Source organism: Otolemur garnettii, unplaced genomic scaffold (assembly GCF_000181295.1).
Source record: "Otolemur garnettii isolate 467f Iridium unplaced genomic scaffold, OtoGar3 scaffold00022, whole genome shotgun sequence".
NCBI lineage: Eukaryota > Metazoa > Chordata > Mammalia > Primates > Galagidae > Otolemur > Otolemur garnettii.
In genome coordinates this window covers 18,371,413-18,391,543 of record NW_003852417.1, presented here as the reverse complement: position 1 = coordinate 18,391,543, position 20,131 = coordinate 18,371,413, and the positions used below count along the sequence as shown (strand labels likewise).

The following is a 20,131-nucleotide window of genomic DNA, read 5'->3' as shown; positions in this document are numbered from 1 at the left end:
AAAAAAAAGATGTGGCTTGAGGGCTGGAAAGGGGGTGGAGTCTGAGGATGTGTACCATCTGCCTAGAAGGCAGTGACAGCAGGGATCTGGGGTCTAGGAAACCCCATGTATATCTCCTATTCCTAGACTATATGTGACAGTAGAAGAGCCTGACCTTGCCATCACTATGTTCAAAAAGCACAAGTTGTATGATGATATGATCCGCCTGGTAGGGAAGCACCACCCAGATCTACTCAGTGACACCCATCTGCATCTGGGCAAGGTAAGCCCCTTTCCTGACCCTGCCCATATCTTCCCCAACCAGGCTCCTTCTCTCTGTCTCTCCATCCTGACCCACCTTCCTGCAGGAGCTAGAGGCTGAAGGCCGGCTCCAGGAAGCTGAGTATCACTACCTTGAGGCCCAGGAATGGAAGGCAACAGTGAACATGTACTGTTCCAGTGGACTTTGGGAAGATGCCTACCGGGTAAGGAGTCCAGGGCATGCTGAGGGGATCATCTGTCTCTCTTTCTCACTTTCAAGTGACTAATTCTAAACTGGCCATAGCATCTTTGAAAATGTAATGAAGACCAGATGTCTTTTGCCAGAAACATGTTGAAATCAATATATACAAAATTTTACTTATAATTTTAAGGGTTTGGCCCTAAGCACTTCAGTCTTAAGATTGAAGACACTGAAATTTAGCCCTCTTCCGGTTAGTTTAGAACATTTTCCTGATCCTTGTCAAAGATGACGTTGGGTGGTCTGAGATTAGAAAGGAGCAACTCTGCACTGGAAGATGTTGAGTGACTTTGCTTTATAGGTGGCCAAGGCTCATGGAGGAGCTAATGCCCACAAACATGTGGCCTGTCTGTGGGCTAAGAGCCTGGGAGGAGAGGCTGCAGTCAGACTGCTTAACAAGCTAGGACTCCTGGAAGCTGCTATTGACCATGCTGCTGACAATTGGTGAGACCCTAAGCCTTTACTCTACTGGCCCCACCCCACCTAAGGACCCTATATAGAGAAAGAAAATTGATGTTTAAGTAAAGGCAAGAATAAAGAAATGTGCAAAGAGATCCTTTGAAAGACATGGATAGAATGGCAAGAATAAATTACCAATGTTGCTCCTATTCCCTAGGGGCTCAGGTGTTTAATCTTTGGCTACTCTAAGGAGAAGGGTGGAGAGTGAGCAATTTGTTTTTCTTTTTTTTTTGAGACAGAGGCTCACTTTGTTGTCCTTGGTAGAGTGCTATGGTGTCACAGCAACCTCAAACTCTTGGGCTTAAGCAATCCTCCTGCCTCAGCCTTCCTAGTAGCTGGGACTATAGGCACCTGCCACAATGCCCAGCTATTTTTTTGCTGTAGTTGTCATTGTTGTTTAGCTGGCCAGTCCAGGTTCGAACCTGCTAGCCTCAGGGAATGTGGCTGGCACCCTACCCACTGAGCTATAGACACCACCAAAGGAGTGAGCAATTTTTAAAGACACTAGGACTGCATTAACCCAGTAACTTCTAGAACTGATGAGTAATGGAAATGTGATTCTATTAAATGCAAAATTAGATTTTCTTTTTTCTTTTTCTTTCTTTTTAGACAGAGTCATTTTGTCACCCTTGGTAGAGACCTGTGGCATCACAGCTTACAGTAAGCTCAAACTCTTGGGCTCAAGCAATTCTCTTGCCTCAGCCTCCCAAGTAGCTGGGACTACAGGCACCTGCCACAACGCCAAGCTATTTTTAGAGGTCTCACTCTGGCTCAGGCTGGTCTTAAACCTGTGAGCTCAGGCGGTCCACCTGTGTAGACCTCCCAAAGTGCTAGGATTACAGATGTGAGCCATCATGCCTGGCCTTAGATTTTCTTTTTTTTATTTTTGGGGACAGAGGCTCACTCTATTTAGTATCCAGGCTAGAGTTCCATGGTCATGATGTCAGCCTAGTTCACAACACCTCACATTCCTGGACTAAAGTGATCCTCTTGACTCAGCCTTTGAAGTAGCTGAGACTTCATGCATCTGTGGCAAAGTCCAGCTAGTTTCTCTCTTTTTAGTAGAGATGGGATCTTGCTTTTGCTCATGCTGGTCTTGAACTTTTGAGCTCAACCATCCACCTTTGCCTCCCAGAGTGCTTTTCTGTCACTTACTAGCTATTATCTTTAAATCTTTCCCTTTTTGCTCCTCAGTCCTTGACCTTTCTCATTTTCTCATTCCTTCAGTTTCTCTTTTTTTCTTATAAAGTATTAAGTAGACAAACTTTACTTGCACCTTTCATTTCAGCTCCTTTGAATTTGCTTTTGAACTCTCTCGGCTGGCCCTCAAGCACAAAACCCCTGAGATTCATCTCAGATATGCCATGTACCTGGAGGATGAGGTATGAATGTGCTTTGGACCCCAACCACAGAGCCCTCCCGTTCTATCCCCTAGCACTGCTGCCAGGTGTTCACCCTCCCATCACATGGCTGCCTTTGATGCTGATCTCATTCTTACCATGCATGGTTGCCTTTCTCTCTGTATAGGGTAAATTCGAAGAGGCTGAAACTGAATTCATCAGAGCTGGTAAACCCAAGGAAGCAGTCCTCATGTGAGTTACCTTATAAGTTCCATAGATTAATCTTATCCTCTCAGTCATTGGTCAGTGACATGCCTGTTTGTCTCCTGCTATTGAAGGCTCAATTCTATATTCAGCCTTTCCTGTTTCCCTGTCTGGGGGCAGGTTTGTCCATAACCAGGACTGGGAGGCAGCTCAGCGTGTGGCGGAGGCCCATAATCCTGACAGTGTTGCTGAAGTGCTTGTGGGACAGGCCCGGGAAGCCTTGGAAGAGAAGGACTTCCAAAAAGCAGAAGGGCTGCTGCTTCGGGCCCAGAAACCAGGCCTCGCCCTCAATTTTTATAAGGTGGAGCATTAGATTCAGCGCTATGAGGGGAGGGTGAATGGGTATAAGAGTCCAGAGAAAGCCACACTGACCCTAGTACTGAGACAAATCAGGGAGATTAGCACTGGGGAGAGGGAAGAACAGGAAAGAGGACAGAGAACTCAGGTTTAAGGACCCAGGAATCAGTGGGCTAGAGTACCTGGGAGAAAATGAGCTCTCGTGGCTATCTCTGCTCTCTCCTGATAACCTGAAAATCTGAGCAGGAGGCTTGGCGCCTGTGGCTCAAGCGGCTAAGGCGCCAGCCACATACACCTAAGGTGGCGGGTTCCAATCCAGCCCAGGCCCGCCAAACAACAGTAATGGCTACAACCAAAAAATAGCCAGGCATTGTGGCGGGTGCCTGTGGTCTCAGCTACTTGGGAGGCTGAGGCAGGAGACTTGCTTGAGCCCAGGAGTTGGAGGTTGCTGTGAGCAGTGAAGCCATGGCATTCTACCCAGGGGCTCAGCTTGAGGCTCTGTCTCAAAAAAAAAGCAAAAACAAAAACAAAAAAAATCTGAGCAGGAGGCTGGACTGTGGAGTGATGCTCTGCGGATCTGCAAGGACTATGTGCCTGGCCAGCTGGAGGCTCTGCAGGAAGAATACGAGCGGGAAGCTACCAAGAAGGGGGGCAGGTATGAAGCCTGAAATCCAGGCAGTGTTGGCAGGGTTCTTGGTGGGGATTCATGAAATATGCACAGGATTCCATGCTGTTCTTCCCCATTCCTGGTCATGGGTACTCTCATATCCACAGGGGTATGGAGGGACTTGTGGAACAAGCTCGACAGTGGGAGCAGGCTGGAGAGTACAGCCGTGCAGTCGACTGCTACCTCAAAGTGTGGGACTCTGGAAACAGCAGCCTAGTGGAGAAGTGTTGGATGAAGGTGAGGGTGTTGGCCAGACCGTCTGTGGCCTCCTTCCTCCAGTCTCCATTCATACCCAGTTTGCCTTCTCAAACATACTTCTGCTCCTGTGTCCTTTTGTTTTTAGTGAGATATCTATTAAGTGCCTGCTGGACGCTACAGCCAGAAGCTATAAAAGTTATAAAAGAATTATTAAGCCAGAGCCCTGATAGCCAGAGGTTAGGAGAAGTTAGGCCAACCATGGTTCAATTAATTAATACTGTATCTAAGTAAGGACTAAAGTGTATGACTTAGAGTTCACAGAGTGGTAAGATCTCTGTAGGCTAGAGAGGTCAGAAAGGGTCTATGAAAAAGGAAGGAAGACTTGGACAGGAGTTGGAAGGGCAACTCCAAACCCAGGAACTAACCAGATGAGGGCTATGATAAAAGCATGGACTCCTCCTCTATCCAGCAGTTCCTAAAAAGAAGCCTTCAGCAGATAAAATGAGCCCAGTATGTTTTGCTAATTTTGTTGCCCAGGCTAGATTGTAGTAGTATGATCATAGCTCACAGCAGCCTTAAATGCCTAGGCTCAAGCAGTCCTCCCACCCCAGCCTCCTGAGTAGCTAGGAACATAGATATTCACCATCATAACCAATTGATTTTTTAAATTTTTGTGGCTGGGTACAGTGGCTCATGCCTGTAATCCTGGCACTCTGGGAGGCTAAGGTAGGCAGATTGCCTGAGCTCTGGAGTTCAAGACCAGCCTGAGCAAGAGTGAGACCCCATCTCTGCTAAAAGTAGAAAATCTAGTTGGATGTTATGGGAGACACCTGTAGTCCCAGCTACTCAGGAGATAAAGTCAAGAGGATTGCTTGAGCCCAAGGGTTTGAGGTTGCTGTGAGCTATGGTGCCACAGCACTCTACCCAAGACTACAGAGTAAGACTCTGCCTCAAAAAAATTAAATAAAATTTTTGTAAGGATAGGGTCTTACTACATTGCCTAGTCTCAAACTCTGGCCTCTACTGGTCCTGCCACCTCAGCCTCCCAAAGTGTTAAGATTATAGGCAAGAGCCACCAAGCTTAACCTGTTGCACTAATTCTGACCTTCTGTATTAGAGAAATAGAACCAAAAGGATATATATATATATAGTCACACACTGCATAATGATGTTTTTGTCAGTGACTGTATATACAACAGTGGTCCCACAAGATTAAATATATTTCTACTGCACCTTTTCTTTCTTATTTTTTTTTTTTTGAGACAGTCTTAAGCTGTCGCTCTAGGTAGAGTGCTGTGACATCATAGCTCACAGCAACCTCCAACTCTTAGGCTCAAGCAATCCTCTTGCCTCAGTTTTTCTATTTTTTTTTTTTTTTAAACAGAGCCTGAAGCTGTGGCCCTGGGAAGAGTGCCGTGGCATCACAGCTCACAGCAACCTCCAACTCCTGGGCTCAAGCGATTCTCCTGCCTTAGCTTCCCAAGTGGCTGGGACTTACAGGCCCCTGCCACAACACCTGGCTATTTTTTGGTTGCAGCATCATTGTTGTTGGCACCGGGGCTGGATTCAAACCCACCAGCTCAGGTGTATGTGGCTGGTGCGTTAGCTGCTTAAGCCACAGGTGCCGAGCCAAGTTTTTCTATTTTTAGTAGAGATGGGGTCTTGCTTTTTACTCAGGCTGGTCTTGAACCTGTGAGCTCCACCTATCCACCCACCTCGGCCTCCCAGAGTGCTAGTATTATAGGAGTGAGACACCATGCCCGGCCTCTACTGCCTTTTCTGTGTTCAGATACACCAATACTTATTGTGCTACAGTATTCAGTATAGTAACCTGCTGTACAGGTTTGTAGCCTAGGAGCAGTGGGCTATACCATACACCCTTGGTGTGCTTTTAGGGTTGAGTAAGTGCACTCTGTGATGTTCACACAGTGATGAAATTGCCTAACAGCAAATTTCTCAGAATGTATCCCCATCAGTAGGTGACAAATTGACTCTATACGTATGTATGTGTGTGTATGTTGAAAGTTAGTAGAAAGGAATTAGCTCATGCAATTATAGAGACAGGCAATTTCCCAGATCTGCCCCGTGAGTTAGCAAACTTTGAAACCTAGAATTAATGGCATGTAGTTCCTGTGTGAAGGCCAGCCGGCTTCAGACCCAGGAAGAGCTAATGGTTAAGTTCGAGTTTCTGAAGGCAGGAAAAAGCCAATGTCTCGGTTTTTTTGGTTTTTTTTTTTGAGACAGAGCCTCAAGCAATCCCCCTGGGTAGAGTGCTATGGCATCACAGCTCACAGCAACCTCCAACTCCTGGGCTCAAGCGAGTCTCCTGCCTCAGCTTCCCAAGTAGCTGGGATTACAGGCGCCTGCCACAACGCCCAGCCATTTTTTGGTTGCAGCCATCGTTGTTTGACAGGCCTGGGCGGGATTCAAACCCGCCACCTTAGGTGTATGTGGCTGGTGCCTTAGCTGCTTGAGCCACAGGAGCTGAGCCCAATGTCCCGGTTTTAAGGCAAGTAGGCAGGAAGAATTCTCTCTCACTTGGGGAAGGGTCAGCCTTTTTTATTCTATTCCAGCCTTCAACTGATTGGAGGAGGCCTGTCTGCATTAGAGAGGACAGTCTGCCTTACTCAATCTACCCATTTAAATTATTATTATTGGCTCAGTGCCTGTGGCTCAAGTGGCTAAGGCACCAGCCACATACTCCTAAGGTGGTGGGTTCGAATCCAGCCCGGGCCCGCCAAACAACAATGACGGCTGCAACCAAAAAATAGCCAGGCATTGTGGCAGGAGCCTGTGGTCCCAGCTACTTAGGAGGCTGAGGCAGGAGACTCACTTGAGCCCAGGGGTTGGAGGTTGCTGTGAGCTGTGATGCCACGGCACTCTACCCAGGGGGGACAGCTTGAGGCTCAGTCTCAAAAAAATATTATTATTATTTTTGTAGAGACAGAGTCTTACTTTGTTGCCCTTAGTGGAGTGCTGTGGCGTCACAGCTCACAGCAACCTCTAGCTCTTGGGCTTAGGCAATTCTCTTGCCTCAGTCTCCTGAGTAGCTGGGACTACAGGCACCCGCCAGAATGCCCGGCTATTTTTTTATTGCAGTTTGGCCGAGGCCAGGTTTGAACCTGCCACCCTCAGTATATGGGGTCAGTGCCCTATCCATTGAGCCACAAGTGCCGCCTAATTTAAATTTTTTTTTTTTGTGAGTCTCTCAAACTCCTGGGCTCCAGCGATACTCCTGCCTCAGCCTCCCACCAAGCTGAGACTACAAGCATGCATAATAACACCCAGCTAACTTTTCTATTTTTAGTGGAGACAGGGTCTTGCTCTTGCTCAGGCTGGTCTCAGACACCTGAGCTCAAGGAATCCTCCTTTCTTAGCCTCCCAGAGAGCTAGGATTACAGGTGTGAACCACTCTACCTAGCCTTAAATGTCATCCAAAACCTACAGAAACAGAGGGCGGCTGGGCGCGATGGCTCACACTTGTAATCCTAGCACTCTGGGAGGCCAAGGCAGGTGGATAGTTTGAACTCATGACCAGCTTGAGCAAAAATGAGACCCTGTCTCTACTAAAAATAAAAACAACTGAGGTAGTAGGATCGCTTGAGTCTAGGAGTTTGAGGTTGCTGTAAGCTATGATGCCACAGCATTCTACCAAGGGCAACATAGTAAGACTGTCTCAAAAAAAAAAAAAAAAGAAAAAATGCTTGGGTTTGTAGAATTTCTGAATTTTAAGGGTTAAAAGTTATCTAGACCAGTGGTTCTCAACCTTCCTAATGCCGCAGCCATTAATACAGTTCCTATGGGTTGCAACCCACAGGTTGAGAACTGCTGATCTAGACTGTTACTATCTACTAGAAATATAATGCAAACCACACATGGAATTTAAATTTTCTAGTAACCATGTTTTTTAATATATATTTTCTTGTTGTTTAAAAAGGAAAAAGGGGGCTTAGCACTTGTAGTTCAAAGGCTAGGGCACCAGCCACATACATCTGGGCTGGTGATTTTGAACCCAGCCCGGGCCTGCCAAACAACAATGACAACTATAACAAAAAAATAGCCGGGCATTGTGGCAGTGCCTATAGTCCTAGCTACTTGGGAGGCTGAGGCAAGAGAATCACTTAAGCCCGAGAGTTTGAGGTTGCTGTGAGCTGTGAGCTGTGACACCAAAGCACTCTACCAAGGGCAACAAAGAGAGCCTCTGTCTCAAAAATAAATAAATAGAAAGAAAGAAAGAAAAGCTGAGGCAAGAGGATTGTTTGAACCCCAGAGTTGGAGGTTGCTGTGAGCTATGACGCAACAGCACTTTACTCAAAAAAATAAATAAAATAAATAAAAGGAAAAAGAAACAGATGAAAATAATTGTATTTATTTAACCCAGTATGTCTAAAATGTTGTCATTTCTTAATATACTCATATATTACTGAGATTTTTCATTTATTTTGTACTAAGTCTTTGAAATCTAGTGTGTATGGATGAAGAAGCTGGGCTCATAAAAGCCCAAATAGTTGTAGAATGTCTCGGACTTTTTATTTTTATTTATTTATTTATTTATTTATTTTGTTTTTGAGACAGAGTCTCACTTTGTCGCCCTTGGTAGAGTGCAGTGGCGTTACAGCTCACAGCAACCTCCAACTCTTGGGCTTAAGTGATTCTCTTGCCTCAGCCTCCCAAGTACCCAGGGCTACAGGTGCCTGCCACAATGCTCGGCTATTATTTGTTGCAGCTATCATTATTGTCTAGCTGGCCCAGGCCAGGTTCACCCCCACCACCCTCAGTGTATGTGACTGGCACCATAACTACTGTGCTATGGATGCCTAGCTAAACTTTTCATTTTAGAAGTTCTTTTTCTATATTATGCTACCAAGATTCTATTTGTGACAAAGAACTTGAAAGACAAATTTGTCAGAGGTGTCAGGACAAAATGCAGTGACCTAACATAGCAAAGAAGGTGTCTGAAGAGTTACAATGTGCTGAGAGGAACAGATAGGTCACTGATGGTCTTTTAAAGGATTGTGGATCATGAGCCAGGGTTTCCCCAGGAGTATAGAAGGTAAAGGAGAGCACAAGAAAGTTAGTGACTTAGAAGGGAAAATGTATGAAATGGGTCAGGCTTAAAACCCCTAGTGGTGTTTGTCTTTCCTACCCATTCCCGTCTTTTGTTCACCCATGAAGGCAGCTGAGCTCGCTATCAAGTTTCTGCCTCCCCAACGCAGTCTGGAAGTAGTTCGGGCCGTAGGACCTCAGTTGATTGGAATTGGAAAGCACAGTGCAGTAAGTAGAGTGCTGGGACTGAACAGAAATAAATCCATAGAGGTGGGTGCAATGGAGACATCTACCCAGAAAGGTGTGTGAGGTGGGCAGGCAGTTCTCGGAAAATGGAGGCTTACCAAACTGGGAGCTGAGGGGAAAGGTGGTCTCCACTCTGATTTCCCATCATGCAGGCTGCAGAGCTTTATCTGAACCTGGACCTTGTCAAGGAAGCAATCGATGCTTTCATTGAGGGTGAGGAGTGGAACAAAGCCAAGCGTGTGGCCAAGGAGTTAGATCCTCGGTAAACTCATGATCCCTTCTCACTGGGAAATGCTCTTTTACTTCCTTTTGTGAAGACTGAGAGAAAGTACTTATGGGGAGGGTATGACATCTTGTGACTGTGAAGGCCGAGCTCTCTGTACATCTAACAGGTATGAAGACTATGTGGACCAGCATTATAAAGAGTTCCTCAAGAACCAGGGCAAAGTGGACTCGGTGAGACTTCTAGAGTTAACCTGGGTAGAATGCTGGGAGAGGCCCAAGAGATTCTCTTTTTCTTTTCTCCCTCGTGTCGTCTCTGTCCTCATGTAACTGTCTTTTCCATTGACCCATAGCTGGTGGGTGTGGATGTGGTAGCTGCTTTGGACCTGTATGTGGAGCAGGGCCAGTGGGACAAGTGCATTGAAACTGCTACCAAGCAGGTACTGCTCTTCTTTCTACTCCCAGCTCTTTACATTTTTTCTTGATTTCCCCCACCTGCCTCAGTGTTGCACCTGTCTTACCTCCAACAAAGCCCAAATCCCAAAGATCCCTATTGAACATCAGAGAGCTCAGCCTTCCATACTCTGAACTTGAGGTCAGAGGTTTGCGCTTGCCCTCTGACTCCTAAACAAATCCATAGCCTCAAGTCATCACTCTGTACTCACTGTTTGGTCCTGCTGATCCGAACCTTACCCATGCTTTCCCCCCACCCTCGGACAGAACTACAAGATTCTGCACAAGTATGTGGCTTTGTATGCAACTCACCTGATCCGGGAGGGTGGCTTTGCCCAGGCACTGGCCCTGTATGTGCAACATGGAGCCCCTGCTAACCCACAGGTACCAGTCTTCTCCTTGGAGTGAATGATTCCACAAGAAAATTCTTTCTTTCTCCTCAAGAAACATCTTTCCCCTTAGGAACTATCTTCTCAAAAGATTCTATCTTTAATGAACATCATCATGCCCAGAGTCCCCATTCAGTCTCTTGAGAAATGTACGTCCTTTCTGGAGAATTCCCTTTGTAAGAAACACATGAGGTGCTCCCCATCCTCTTAGCTAACACACTGGGACCTGTCCTTCAGCAGTGAGTCCTGCACACAGCTCTAGGGCCTTTATTAACTTCCTCCAGAGTGGCTCGGCACCTGTGGCTCAAGTGGCTAAGGCCCTAGCCACATACACCTAAGGTGGCGGGTTCGAATCCAGCCCGGGCTGCCAAAACAATGACGGCTGCAACCAAAAAAGAGTCAGGCGTTATGGCGGGTGCCTGTGGTCCCAGCTACTTGGGAGGCAGAGGCAAGAGACTCGCTTGAGCCAGGAGTTGGAGGTTGCTGTGAGCTGTGATGCCATTGCACTCTACCCAGGGGGACAGCTTGAGGCTCTGTCTCAAAAAAAAAAAAAAAAACCTTCCTCCAGAGAATAATCCTGCTGCCCTACCTGCGAATCACAGCTGTCTGAGATACTAGTCTCATTAACATTGTGATTCTGCATTCACACTTGTACACTTGCGCACACACACAGAATATCAGCTAATAAGAAATAATTGTCTTACTCCTTTGTCTTCCCTAAAAAGTCAACATTTTCTCCATCGCTGCCCTCTAGCTCCTCCTCCCTTTGGCCCCATTTCTTCTGACTTTGTCTTCTAGTTATATCCTCACTCAGATACTCTCTCCCCTCTACCCTAGAACTTCAATATCTACAAGAGGATCTTTGCTGACATGGTGAGCTCCCCCGGGACCAACAATGCTGAGGCCTATCATAGCTGGGCTGATCTTCGAGATGTCCTCTTCAACCTGGTGAGGAAGTTGAGTCAACAACAGAGTGAAAGGGCTACTCTGCCTTTCTTTGTCCTGGTTTCTTCTTTCACCTAAACCTTTGTCTTCAGATGTATTTTACCTTCCTCTGTCCAAGTGGTCCTCAGTGACCACTCACTGTATGGCCATGGCACTCCTCTGAGCCCTGAGCCAGGCTTTGCTGTCTTCCTTCTCTAGTGTGAAAACCTGGTGAAGTCCAGTGAGGCAAACTCTCCAGCCCATGAGGAGTTTGAGACAATGCTGCTGATAGCTCATTACTATGCCACTCGCTCCGCAGCCCAGAGCATCAAACAACTGGTGAGATGAGAGGGGTGGAGCCCCCAGTCACACAGATGCATCTGTAGATGCATGAAGCCAGATGCATTCAAGTTCTGCATTCTCAGTCTTGGGCTCTTGAACCTCCCCACTTCTCTTTTAGCTTCTCTTCTGTTCAAATATTTAACCCTTGCTCAGATAGTTTTCTTCTTATAGTGCTTTGACCTTCTTACAGCTTTGTGCCCATACAGCTCCAGCCTCATTATGTTTAAATATTAAAATCCCAGTTTCTTTATTCACCTCTTATACACATACCTTTGGCTTTTTTGTGATTGTTTACTATGTATTTATTTCATATTCTTGGATGATAGAATTCTAGAAATGGGAAGAACCTTAGCAAGAATCTAGGCACAGGACTCTTGTGCAGATGAAAAAAAACTAAAACCAAAAATGGCTTGCGATCCAGAGCAGTTTAATAATGATTGTTGGTTTTCTAGTTCTGTGGCTGCCTTAGTTCCAGAATCATTGGTCTGGTAGCCAGTCACTATAATACCATGATCATAATGCTTTAATCCATAGGAAACTGTGGCTGCCAAGCTTTCTGTGTCTCTCTTGCGTCACACCCAGCTACTACCTGCAGACAAGGCCTTCTATGAAGCAGGCATTGCTGCCAAAGTAAGCTGGGACAAGAAAGGGTGGGGCTGAAGAGAGGAAATCAAAGGCAAAATATAGGCAATATGCCTTCTGTTCAGGTGGGAAAAAGCTGAGCATGGGGCTGATGTTATGGAGGAGATAGGCCTCCTGTATATTGCTGGATCTTCCTCCCTGCATATCAAAGATCCAAGCCCAGCTTGTTTTCAACTTTTCCGTACTGCAGGCAGTTGGCTGGGAAAATATGGCATTCATCTTCCTCAATCGCTTTTTGGATCTAACTGATGTGAGTAGGGAAGCTGTATCTAGAGGTTGGAAGGTTTTGCCTGTCATGAGCTTTGCTTATCTCAAAGATATCCACTGTATTACAGGCAATTGAAGAAGGGACTCTGGATGCCCTTGATCACTCTGATTTTCAGGATACAGACATTCCCTTTGAAGTGCCACTCCCAGCCAAGCAGCATGTACCGGTAAGAGCTCAGGGTTGGAAAAGAAGAAGGCCTCACTAGTGAGTGCCATTTGGGGAAGGACTTCAGCCCTCACTGTTCCTTCAGTGAAAGCATAAGCAGAGTAGAAACATAAGGCTGTGACTGTATCCTCCAGTCCAAGAGGATCATTTATGGCTGAAAGCTGGTATATAGGATGAGGGCTTAGCACATCTCCTCCTTGCTACCTCCACCTGCTCTGTGTGAAACTGCTGCTGTCTGTTTTTTAGGAAGCTCAGAGAGAAGAAGTTCGAGACTGGGTGCTCACAGTCTCAATGGACCAGCGGCTGGAGCAGGTTCTGCCTCGTGATGAACGTGGTGCCTATGAGGCCTCCTTGGTGGCAGCAAGCACTGGAGTCAGGGCCCTGCCCTGCCTCATTACAGGTGCAAACCCCATATCCTGTGTGGTAGGTAGGAAGAAGTAGGATCACTAAGCTTTTTATTACTACAGTTCAGTAAGGGGTGCAAAAGACAAGACAATGCTACTTTCTAACTCCAAGTTACTCTTTATTTTTCTCTTCTCAATCTCCCTCAAATCCTAGTTCATCTTTTTTTCTTGCACCCACAGGATACCCCATTTTGAGGAACAAAATTGAATTTAAGCGGCCAGGGAAAGCTGCCAACAAGGATAACTGGAATAAATTCCTTATGGCCATCAAGGTTAGAGAGGGGAACTTGAAGAATGAGGGCAGAGAGAACAGCACTAGAAAAAAGACCACTAGAAGTGTGGGTGGGATTATTAAGAAGGCATTGAAGACCCTAAACCCTGCTCCCTGTAACACTATCATGGAGCTAATTTGGGTTTGGTTTGGTTTTTGAGACAGTCTCACTATGTCGCCCTTGGTAGAGTGCCATAACATCACAGCTCACAGCAACCTCAAACTCTGGGGCTTAAGCGATTCTCTTGCCTCAGCCTCCCAGGTAGCTGGGACTACAGGTGCCCAACACAACACCGGACTATTTTTTGTTGCAGTTGTCATTGTCGTTTAGCTGGCTTGGGCTGGGTTCAAACCCAGCTCCCTTGGTGTATGTGGCTGGTGCTGTAACCACTGTGGTATGGGTGCCGAGCCTGAGACAAAGTCTTATTCTTTCGCTCTGGGTAGCATGCTGCTGTGTCCCATAGCTCACAGCAACCTCAAACTCTTGGGCTCAGCCTCCTAAGTAGCCCCACTATTTTTTTTTCTAGTAGAGATGGGGTCTCGCTGTTGCTCAGGCTGGTGTCAAACTCCTGAGCTCAGGCAATTCACCCACCTTAGTCTTCTAGAGTGCTAGGATTATAAGCATGACCCACCGTGTCCAGCCTCTGGTTTTCTTTGAATCAGGAATGTTTTCTCAGCACTAAGGAGTTCTTGTCATATTCCTTCCATTTGCTCACAGACTTCCCACAGCCCAGTGTGCCAGGATGTGCTGAAATTCATCAGTCAGTGGTGTGGAGGACTCCCCAGCACCAGCTTTTCTTTTCAGTAACTGGTGGAGCTTAGGAGGAGCCCCTTTAATGAGGACCTCTCAATAAAGTTTTATAAGTAATTGAGACCACTGTGTTCTCTTGTTAGAGTTAGCCCTAATACCGACACAGTGCCCTTTTCTACCCCAAAATAATCATAAATCTTAATCAAGAAGAAGAAAGAAAATTTTTATTGCAGTTGTTTATATCATCCCAATGTCAGTGCCCCTTGCTTCATGAAAAGCCTTGTGGACACAGCTGTGGAACAGCACCTGCTTGATAGAGGGAGAACCATCTGGGGTCAGAAGAGAAGCAGCATAGCAGACCTAGATCCAGTTTTTTTTGTTTGTTTTTTTTTAGAGACAGAGTCTAACTTTATCGCCCTCAGTAGAGTGCTGTGGCATCACAGCTCACAGCAACCTCCAACTCCTGGGCTTAGGCAATTCTCTTGCCTCAGCCTCCCAAGTAACTGGGACTATAAGCGCCTGCCATAATGCCCAGCTATTTTTTTGTTGCAGTTTGGCTGGGGCTGGTGCCCTACCCACTGAGCCACAGGCGCAGCCCCTAGCCTATACCCAGCTTTAAGAGCACTTCCCTGCCTCCACTGTTACCCAGGCCACCACCCTCCTGACCCCATTACCTGTTTTAAACCCAACTTTTCTGTTGTACTTGGATTTCTCGATTTTGATCTAGTAGCTGCTCATTTTCCTGCTTTTTACATTTAGGAGGTTCAAGTTCTAGCAGTTCCTCCAGCTGCAGAAGAAGGGAGTTAGACACCCTATCCCTAAAGATCAGCATCTTTTTGACACAGCCAACCTGTGTTGAATCAACCCTTACAGTTCTTCTTCCTTACCTGTCCCTGAAGCCCTTCCTTCCTGCAGGGCCCAACTCCACGTAGGGTGAGTGCAGCCACACAACAGTAACCAGACAGAGCAGCCTCCCCTGCGGACATGAGCAAAGAAGGGATCCAGAGAGCCAAGGCTGTTTCCTAAAAAGCAAGAAAGGACAGGGACTGAGGGAGTGGAGCAGGGGTGTGCAAATAGGGGAAACAAAAGGGCTTTGTGGATGGGAAGAAGAAAGAGAATGTGCTTACATAGATTCTTGTCGGATCAAAGGAGCAGTCAGTGTGTCCAGGCCCCTGGTCCAGTGGTACCAAAGGATCCAGCAGTCCTGGGTGGCAGTCAGCGATAAGACGGCGGCCACCGTTGGCCACAGTGAGCGACACAGCAAGGAGAAGGCCCAGAGAGCAGGCAGTGGACAAGAGTAGGTTCACCAGAGCTAGTGCCAGTAGGGCCCAGTGCTGGCAGGGACAAGAGATCGGCTGATCAGCCCGGGTCTGGCTAACTCTCCCAATGACTAGACACCCCTGTTTCTCTATTTGAGGCTCTTCCCAGTCCACTGACCAAGCTCAGTCAGACCCCATTTCCCTGACTGAAGGTCGCCTCCCTGCAAGCTCCGGAAGTCCCCTCTCACCAGTGGTGGGCGAAGAAGGTTCCTGGATGCCAGGAGGGCCACAAGGCCCACGGAAACACTCTGTTGAAAACACAAAGCCTTTGGCCCGCTGGGCTCTTAAGTACGCCGGAACCTGAGCCCCACCCCCACCCTGCCGCTCACCAGCAGCCCCGAGCCAACGGAGATGACATTGGCCGTGGTGTACTCCGGTGTGACAGCGCCTCGGGGGTTGGCCACGTGCCTCAGGACGGTGCCGTGCAGCACGGCCCCCAGCAGCAGGTTCACGTGGCCCACCAAGATCAGCGCAAGGCCCACGCTCATCAGGCGTCGGGGCCCCCGCGCAGCGTCTGCAAAGCACAGGGTGATGGGGTGCAGGCCTGAGTAGGGAGGGGAGGGATGCTCCCCCCAGGAGCGTCAAGGCCTGAGGGTGGTCGCAGAGTGAGAAGGACCCGGAAGTTACCGAACGCGCAGAGACCGCGGCACCTCATTGCTTCCCGCTGCGCCGCAGCCGCAGGGCAGCTCCACCTGGGCCTGGCCCCGCCCCGCGGCCGTCCCGCCCAGCGCTACCTGGACATCCCTCCTCCCGTCGCAGGCGCCCAGCCCGCGCCCCCTAGCGGGGAAGGCGCACATACACGCAAACGACGGTTTTAGCAAAAAGTAGACTTTTATTACAGCAGCAACTGAGGCGAATCGAATGGCCCCCTAGGGCCACCACTGCAGCACCACCTTTCTCTCCCGCCCCGGCCGCCCAGCGGGATTGTAGAATTCAGCTCCCCCAGTGCTCGTGGGCCTCCTTTCCACACAGGCTGGGCGGGAGCCAGCAGATCAGCTACTAGCCCCCAACTAGAAGGCGGCTGCTGAGAAGGCCCAGGCCCACTTCTGTGCAAAACAAGTAAACAAAGTGCAGAGGGGAGGAAGAGAAAGGGGAGGGGAGGATGATGCTCAGAACCAGGGAGCCCCCAATCCCTCCTGAATAATAAAGGAGAGAAGGGGCTTCACAGGGTAATACTGACTGGGGGGGAAAGGACAGGAGGACTGTAGCGTGTCCAGCGACAGCCACAGCTCAGAGAGGGGCCTGATCCAAGTGAGCTCTAAGAGGAGACAGTGACAGCGGCTGAATTGAGGGTATTGTTCCTGGCAAAATTGAACTTGTTCAGGGTCTCCTCTAGCAGAGAAGTCAGCCGGCTCTGGTCAGCCTGGGGAAGAAGAGCTCAGTGAGATGGGCTGAGACAACACAGCATGGAGGCAGCCAGGGCAGAAGGCGGCGGCAACCTCACCTCACTAATGAAGCCCAGCTGCACCAGCTCAGCTGCCAACTCCGGGATGTTCTCATCTGACAAAGAGAGAGGAGTAAATATACTATGGGAATGAAGCACCAGTCCGGCAACACCCTTCAAATAGCACTAATCCGGCAACTCCCACCAATTTCAGAGGCTGACAGTCATTCTAGGTGAGTCACTGTGTTCCTGCCTTTGTCACCTTCCCCATCCCTGAATATGTCCCTCAGAGATAAGACTCAGACTCTCCATCCTCTGAGGGAAAGGAGAGACTCACTTGGCATCAGGTCACAGCTCAGGTGCCGGTTCAGTTTGTCCTCCAGCTTCAGCAGAAGCGTCAGCTGGAGAATAGGACATTCATAAAATGAGGCTCCTCTTTTCCCCACCTTCCGGCCAACCAGCCCCATGCAGCCCTGGCCCTGATCCTTACGTGGTGCTTGACTCCCTCCTCCACTGATTCAATGTTGCACTGCATCAGTACCACCTAGGGAGAAAGGTCAGACAGGGTCACTAGAACTACAGACCAATAACCTGGAAGCCTTTCCAGCCCACAGAACATAGCTGCCACAAAGCAGAAAATGCATTCTTTTTTTTTTTTTTTTTTACAGAGACAGTCTTACTTTATTGCCTTTGGTAGAGTGCTGAGGTATCACACAGCTCACAGCAACCTCCAACTCCTGGGCTTAGGCAATTGTCTTGCCTCAGCCTCCCGAGTAGCTGGGACTACAGGTACCCGCCACAACACCTATATATTTTTTTTTTTTTTTTGCAGTTTGGCCGCGGCTGGGTTTGAACCCACCACACACAGTATATGGGGCTGGCACCCTACCCACTGAGCACAGGTGCCACCCATAAAATGCATTCTTTAAAGAACAAAACCTTATTTGAGATGTCCTTTCTCCCTCCCACTATTGGCTACAGAGACATCTACAACCCCATAGCCCCCACCTTGCGGGTCTCCACTTCAGCTGGTTCAGGTGTTGGAGTCTTAACAGAGGGGGGCACAACAGGTGATGTCACCTCCTCCTGTTGTGGCTGCTGGGGCCGAGGTAGCCCAAAGGCTGTCAAAGGGTAGATGCCATTCCTGGAAGGAGATGAAGACAGGTCACATGGGCTCTATGATGCCTTAAGACACACATCCCTACTTTCTTTTTTTTTTTTGAGACAGAGCCTCAAGCTGTCCCCCTGGGTAGAGTGCCATGACATCACAGCTCACAACAACCTCCAACTCCTGGGCTCAAGCTAGTCTCCTACCTCTGCCTCCCAAGCAGCTGGGACCACAGGTGCCCACCACAACGCCCGGCTATTTTTTGGTTGCAGCCGTCATTGTTGTTTGGCGGGCCTGGGCTGGATTCGAACCCACCACCTTAGGTGTATGTGGCTGGCGCCTTAGCCACTTGAGCCATAGGCACTGAGCCAACACACCCCTACTTTCTAAAGAAAGCTTGCTTCTCACTCCACTCTTACCTGACATCTTCTAGGAATTTATCTAATTCCAGAGCTGGTGACTGCGAGTACCTAGAGAAAAAAAGGGAGAAAGAAGATGGAAGGAAGGAAACAAGCAAAATAGGACATTCAACCATTCCCAGGGAATGGACAGCATACAGAGCCTCAGGGTGATAGTGACCAATATGTCCCTTTCAAACCCTCTCAGTTACTCACAAAGTCTGAACCGGTTCTCTTCCTGGTCCTGCAGGGATTTCAGCCAGAACAGCACTGGTATCCATGTTTTTGGTGATCTCCTCCAGAGCATTTTCTGGGATCATGTCTGGAAGGCATGATGGAGTGGCATGTCATGGAGGGATAGGCAGGTTAATGTCATAGAAAGCACAGAGGCAAAGAGGTAAAAAATCCCCTTGCAAGCAGAAGAGGAAAGAGCATGCTGTTGAGAATTCTAAGACCCCCAAACTGGAAGAAAATTCCTAGCAGGGCCAAGGAGACTTACGCTGGTGTCCCACAATGCAGTGGGCAGCAAGAAGTTTGAGTGAGGGTACTTCAAACAGTGCTGGGTGGAATAGAAGTTCTCTGGCTGTTGGTCTGCGAGCTGGCTCAGACTGCAGGCACTTTTGAATAAACTCCTAGAAAAGAGAACAAGGAAGTAGAATAGGCATCTGGCAAAGCCCCCCCACTATATTCACCTTTATAGTTCTCACTCTACCTAGCACGAGGATTTGCACTTGTTTTTTCTTGTTTTTTTTGACGGAGCCTCAAGCTATCCCCCTGGGTAGAGTGCCGTGGCATCACAGCTCAGAGCAACCTCCAACTCCTAGGCTCAAGCGAGTCTCCTGCCTCGGCCTCCCAAGTGGCTGGGACCACAGGCGCCCGCCAAAACGCCCAGCCATTTTTTGGTTGCAGCCATCATTGTTGTTTGGCAGGCCCGGGCTGGGGATTCGAACCCGCCACCTTAGGTGTTATGTGGCTGGTGCCTTAGCCGCTTGAGCCACAGGCGCTAAGCCACTATTAGCACTTGTTGAGGGGTTTGAAAACTTGAAAACTATAAGGTACTATGTGAAAGATAGTATTCACTATCTTTCTGGTTTTAATTTTTCTCTTAAGTTTTATTTTTTCTTTAATGTTCATATTTACCTGTGTCCTCCTCCTTATAGTCTACCTCTCTGCCATTGAGGCAGTCTACTCACTGCCTTTCTTCTCCAATCTTCATCAAATTTAGCTTCTCTTTTCTGAACTTAATTACAATCAATAATATTCAACATCTCTTTTATTTCCCAAGCCTAGTATCGCAATTTCCTTTGCCCACTATAATCTTAAATTCACCGGATTTCCCATGCTTCTTATAACCATTTCACCTCCTTTTCTAACTCCCATGGTCCCATGAGAATAACCTGCTTACCTACTTTGTCTTAAACGCCAACAAGGTCATACACCCGATCTTTCACTTAAATACCCCACTCTAATGTTGAAGTAGAAACTCACTCTATACCTCCTTCAAGACTTTCCACTAGTCTTCCATTTCTCTCCTATTCCCTATTATACTTCTCTAATATTATTAGAGTTACAAACCGTTCTTGTGCAGACCTTCCTATCTAGCCTCTACTACCTATAGTCTATCTACTGATTCTGCTGATATACCCTTTAAGTCTTAGTTCATTATTTCAGGGGACCTTCCCTAACTATATACAGTAGAACCACCATAGCTGACCTTGTCCCTACAATGACCATCTCCTGAAGTTGACCTAATTTTCATAGACTTGACATGCACCACATGTACATATCAGTACAGCAGACCTAGTTCCTTATGTTAACCAGTTTATTACAATTCCTTGGGTGGTCAATTTACAGTGCTACTTTAAATATAAAAATCTCAAGTAACTGATTTAATTCAAACGGACTAATTTTTTTGTGTGTGACATGAGTTTCACTATATCACTCTCGGTAGAGTGCCACAGCATCACAGCTCACAGCAACCTCAAACTCTTGGGCTTAAGCGAGTCTCCTGTCTCAGCCTCCCAAGTAGCTGGGACTACAAGCGCCCGCCACAACACCTGGCCATTTTTTTTTTT

General features: G+C 47.7%; 3 protein-coding genes across 4 annotated transcripts in view; 1 reads left to right on the top strand and 2 right to left on the bottom strand.

Annotated features, from left to right (window-relative positions):
• Positions 1 to 13,968, top strand: part of IFT172 (intraflagellar transport 172) — a 47,489-nt gene extending 33,521 nt beyond the window's left edge. Inside the window, exons 28-48 of one of the 2 annotated variants that reach the window (XR_002772670.1) lie at positions 127 to 262; positions 348 to 464; positions 801 to 943; positions 2,247 to 2,340; positions 2,486 to 2,550; positions 2,683 to 2,863; positions 3,405 to 3,514; positions 3,634 to 3,763; positions 8,900 to 8,998; positions 9,169 to 9,278; positions 9,409 to 9,472; positions 9,592 to 9,678; positions 9,959 to 10,075; positions 10,918 to 11,028; positions 11,224 to 11,343; positions 11,881 to 11,976; positions 12,179 to 12,238; positions 12,324 to 12,422; positions 12,672 to 12,821; positions 13,006 to 13,097; positions 13,815 to 13,968. Coding sequence is in view for 1 of the 2 variants with exons in the window: in XM_003787480.3 (XP_003787528.1) it covers positions 127 to 262; positions 348 to 464; positions 801 to 943; positions 2,247 to 2,340; positions 2,486 to 2,550; positions 2,683 to 2,863; positions 3,405 to 3,514; positions 3,634 to 3,763; positions 8,900 to 8,998; positions 9,169 to 9,278; positions 9,409 to 9,472; positions 9,592 to 9,678; positions 9,959 to 10,075; positions 10,918 to 11,028; positions 11,224 to 11,343; positions 11,881 to 11,976; positions 12,179 to 12,238; positions 12,324 to 12,422; positions 12,668 to 12,821; positions 13,006 to 13,097; positions 13,815 to 13,904 (2,275 nt within the window). In the remaining variant the exon portion in view is untranslated. Of the gene's footprint in view, positions 1 to 126; positions 263 to 347; positions 465 to 800; positions 944 to 2,246; positions 2,341 to 2,485; positions 2,551 to 2,682; positions 2,864 to 3,404; positions 3,515 to 3,633; positions 3,764 to 8,899; positions 8,999 to 9,168; positions 9,279 to 9,408; positions 9,473 to 9,591; positions 9,679 to 9,958; positions 10,076 to 10,917; positions 11,029 to 11,223; positions 11,344 to 11,880; positions 11,977 to 12,178; positions 12,239 to 12,323; positions 12,423 to 12,667; positions 12,822 to 13,005; positions 13,098 to 13,814 lie in introns of both variants that reach the window. The other variant, XM_003787480.3, reaches the window with a different exon arrangement.
• Positions 13,969 to 14,426: 458 nt separating this feature from the next.
• Positions 14,427 to 15,713, bottom strand: KRTCAP3 (keratinocyte associated protein 3). The gene is made up of 5 exons (XM_012803751.2): positions 15,496 to 15,713; positions 15,355 to 15,414; positions 14,975 to 15,181; positions 14,735 to 14,869; positions 14,427 to 14,634 (listed from the first exon to the last, which is right to left on the bottom strand). Exons 1-5 carry the CDS (start codon positions 15,652 to 15,654, stop codon positions 14,527 to 14,529), a joined length of 669 nt encoding a protein of 222 aa, XP_012659205.1. The 5' UTR covers positions 15,655 to 15,713; the 3' UTR covers positions 14,427 to 14,526.
• A 265-nt stretch (positions 15,714 to 15,978) lies between these two features.
• NRBP1 (nuclear receptor binding protein 1) overlaps positions 15,979 to 20,131 on the bottom strand; it is a 13,608-nt gene continuing 9,455 nt past the window's right edge. The window contains exons 11-18 of the mRNA XM_003787481.2: positions 18,556 to 18,688; positions 18,273 to 18,378; positions 18,078 to 18,128; positions 17,559 to 17,694; positions 17,041 to 17,094; positions 16,888 to 16,951; positions 16,611 to 16,666; positions 15,979 to 16,529 (exon numbers count right to left, since the gene is read on the bottom strand). Coding sequence (XP_003787529.1) covers positions 16,425 to 16,529; positions 16,611 to 16,666; positions 16,888 to 16,951; positions 17,041 to 17,094; positions 17,559 to 17,694; positions 18,078 to 18,128; positions 18,273 to 18,378; positions 18,556 to 18,688 — 705 coding nt within the window. The 3' untranslated portion in view covers positions 15,979 to 16,424. The remainder of the gene's footprint in view (positions 16,530 to 16,610; positions 16,667 to 16,887; positions 16,952 to 17,040; positions 17,095 to 17,558; positions 17,695 to 18,077; positions 18,129 to 18,272; positions 18,379 to 18,555; positions 18,689 to 20,131) is intronic.

What these genes read in the sequence shown, in the direction of transcription:
- KRTCAP3 (XM_012803751.2), bottom strand. Translation starts at nt 15,654, where the DNA reads ATGAGCGTGGGCCTTGCGCTGATCTTGGTGGGCCACGTGAACCTGCTG. An exon ending in ACCTTCTTCGCCCACCACTG is followed by an intron (nt 15,182 to 15,354) that starts GTGAGAGGGGAC and finishes TGTCCCTGCCAG; the next exon opens with CACTGGGCCCTACTGGCACT. An exon ending in TTGATCCGACAAGAATCTAT is followed by an intron (nt 14,870 to 14,974) that starts GTAAGCACATTC and finishes CTTGCTTTTTAG; the next exon opens with GAAACAGCCTTGGCTCTCTG.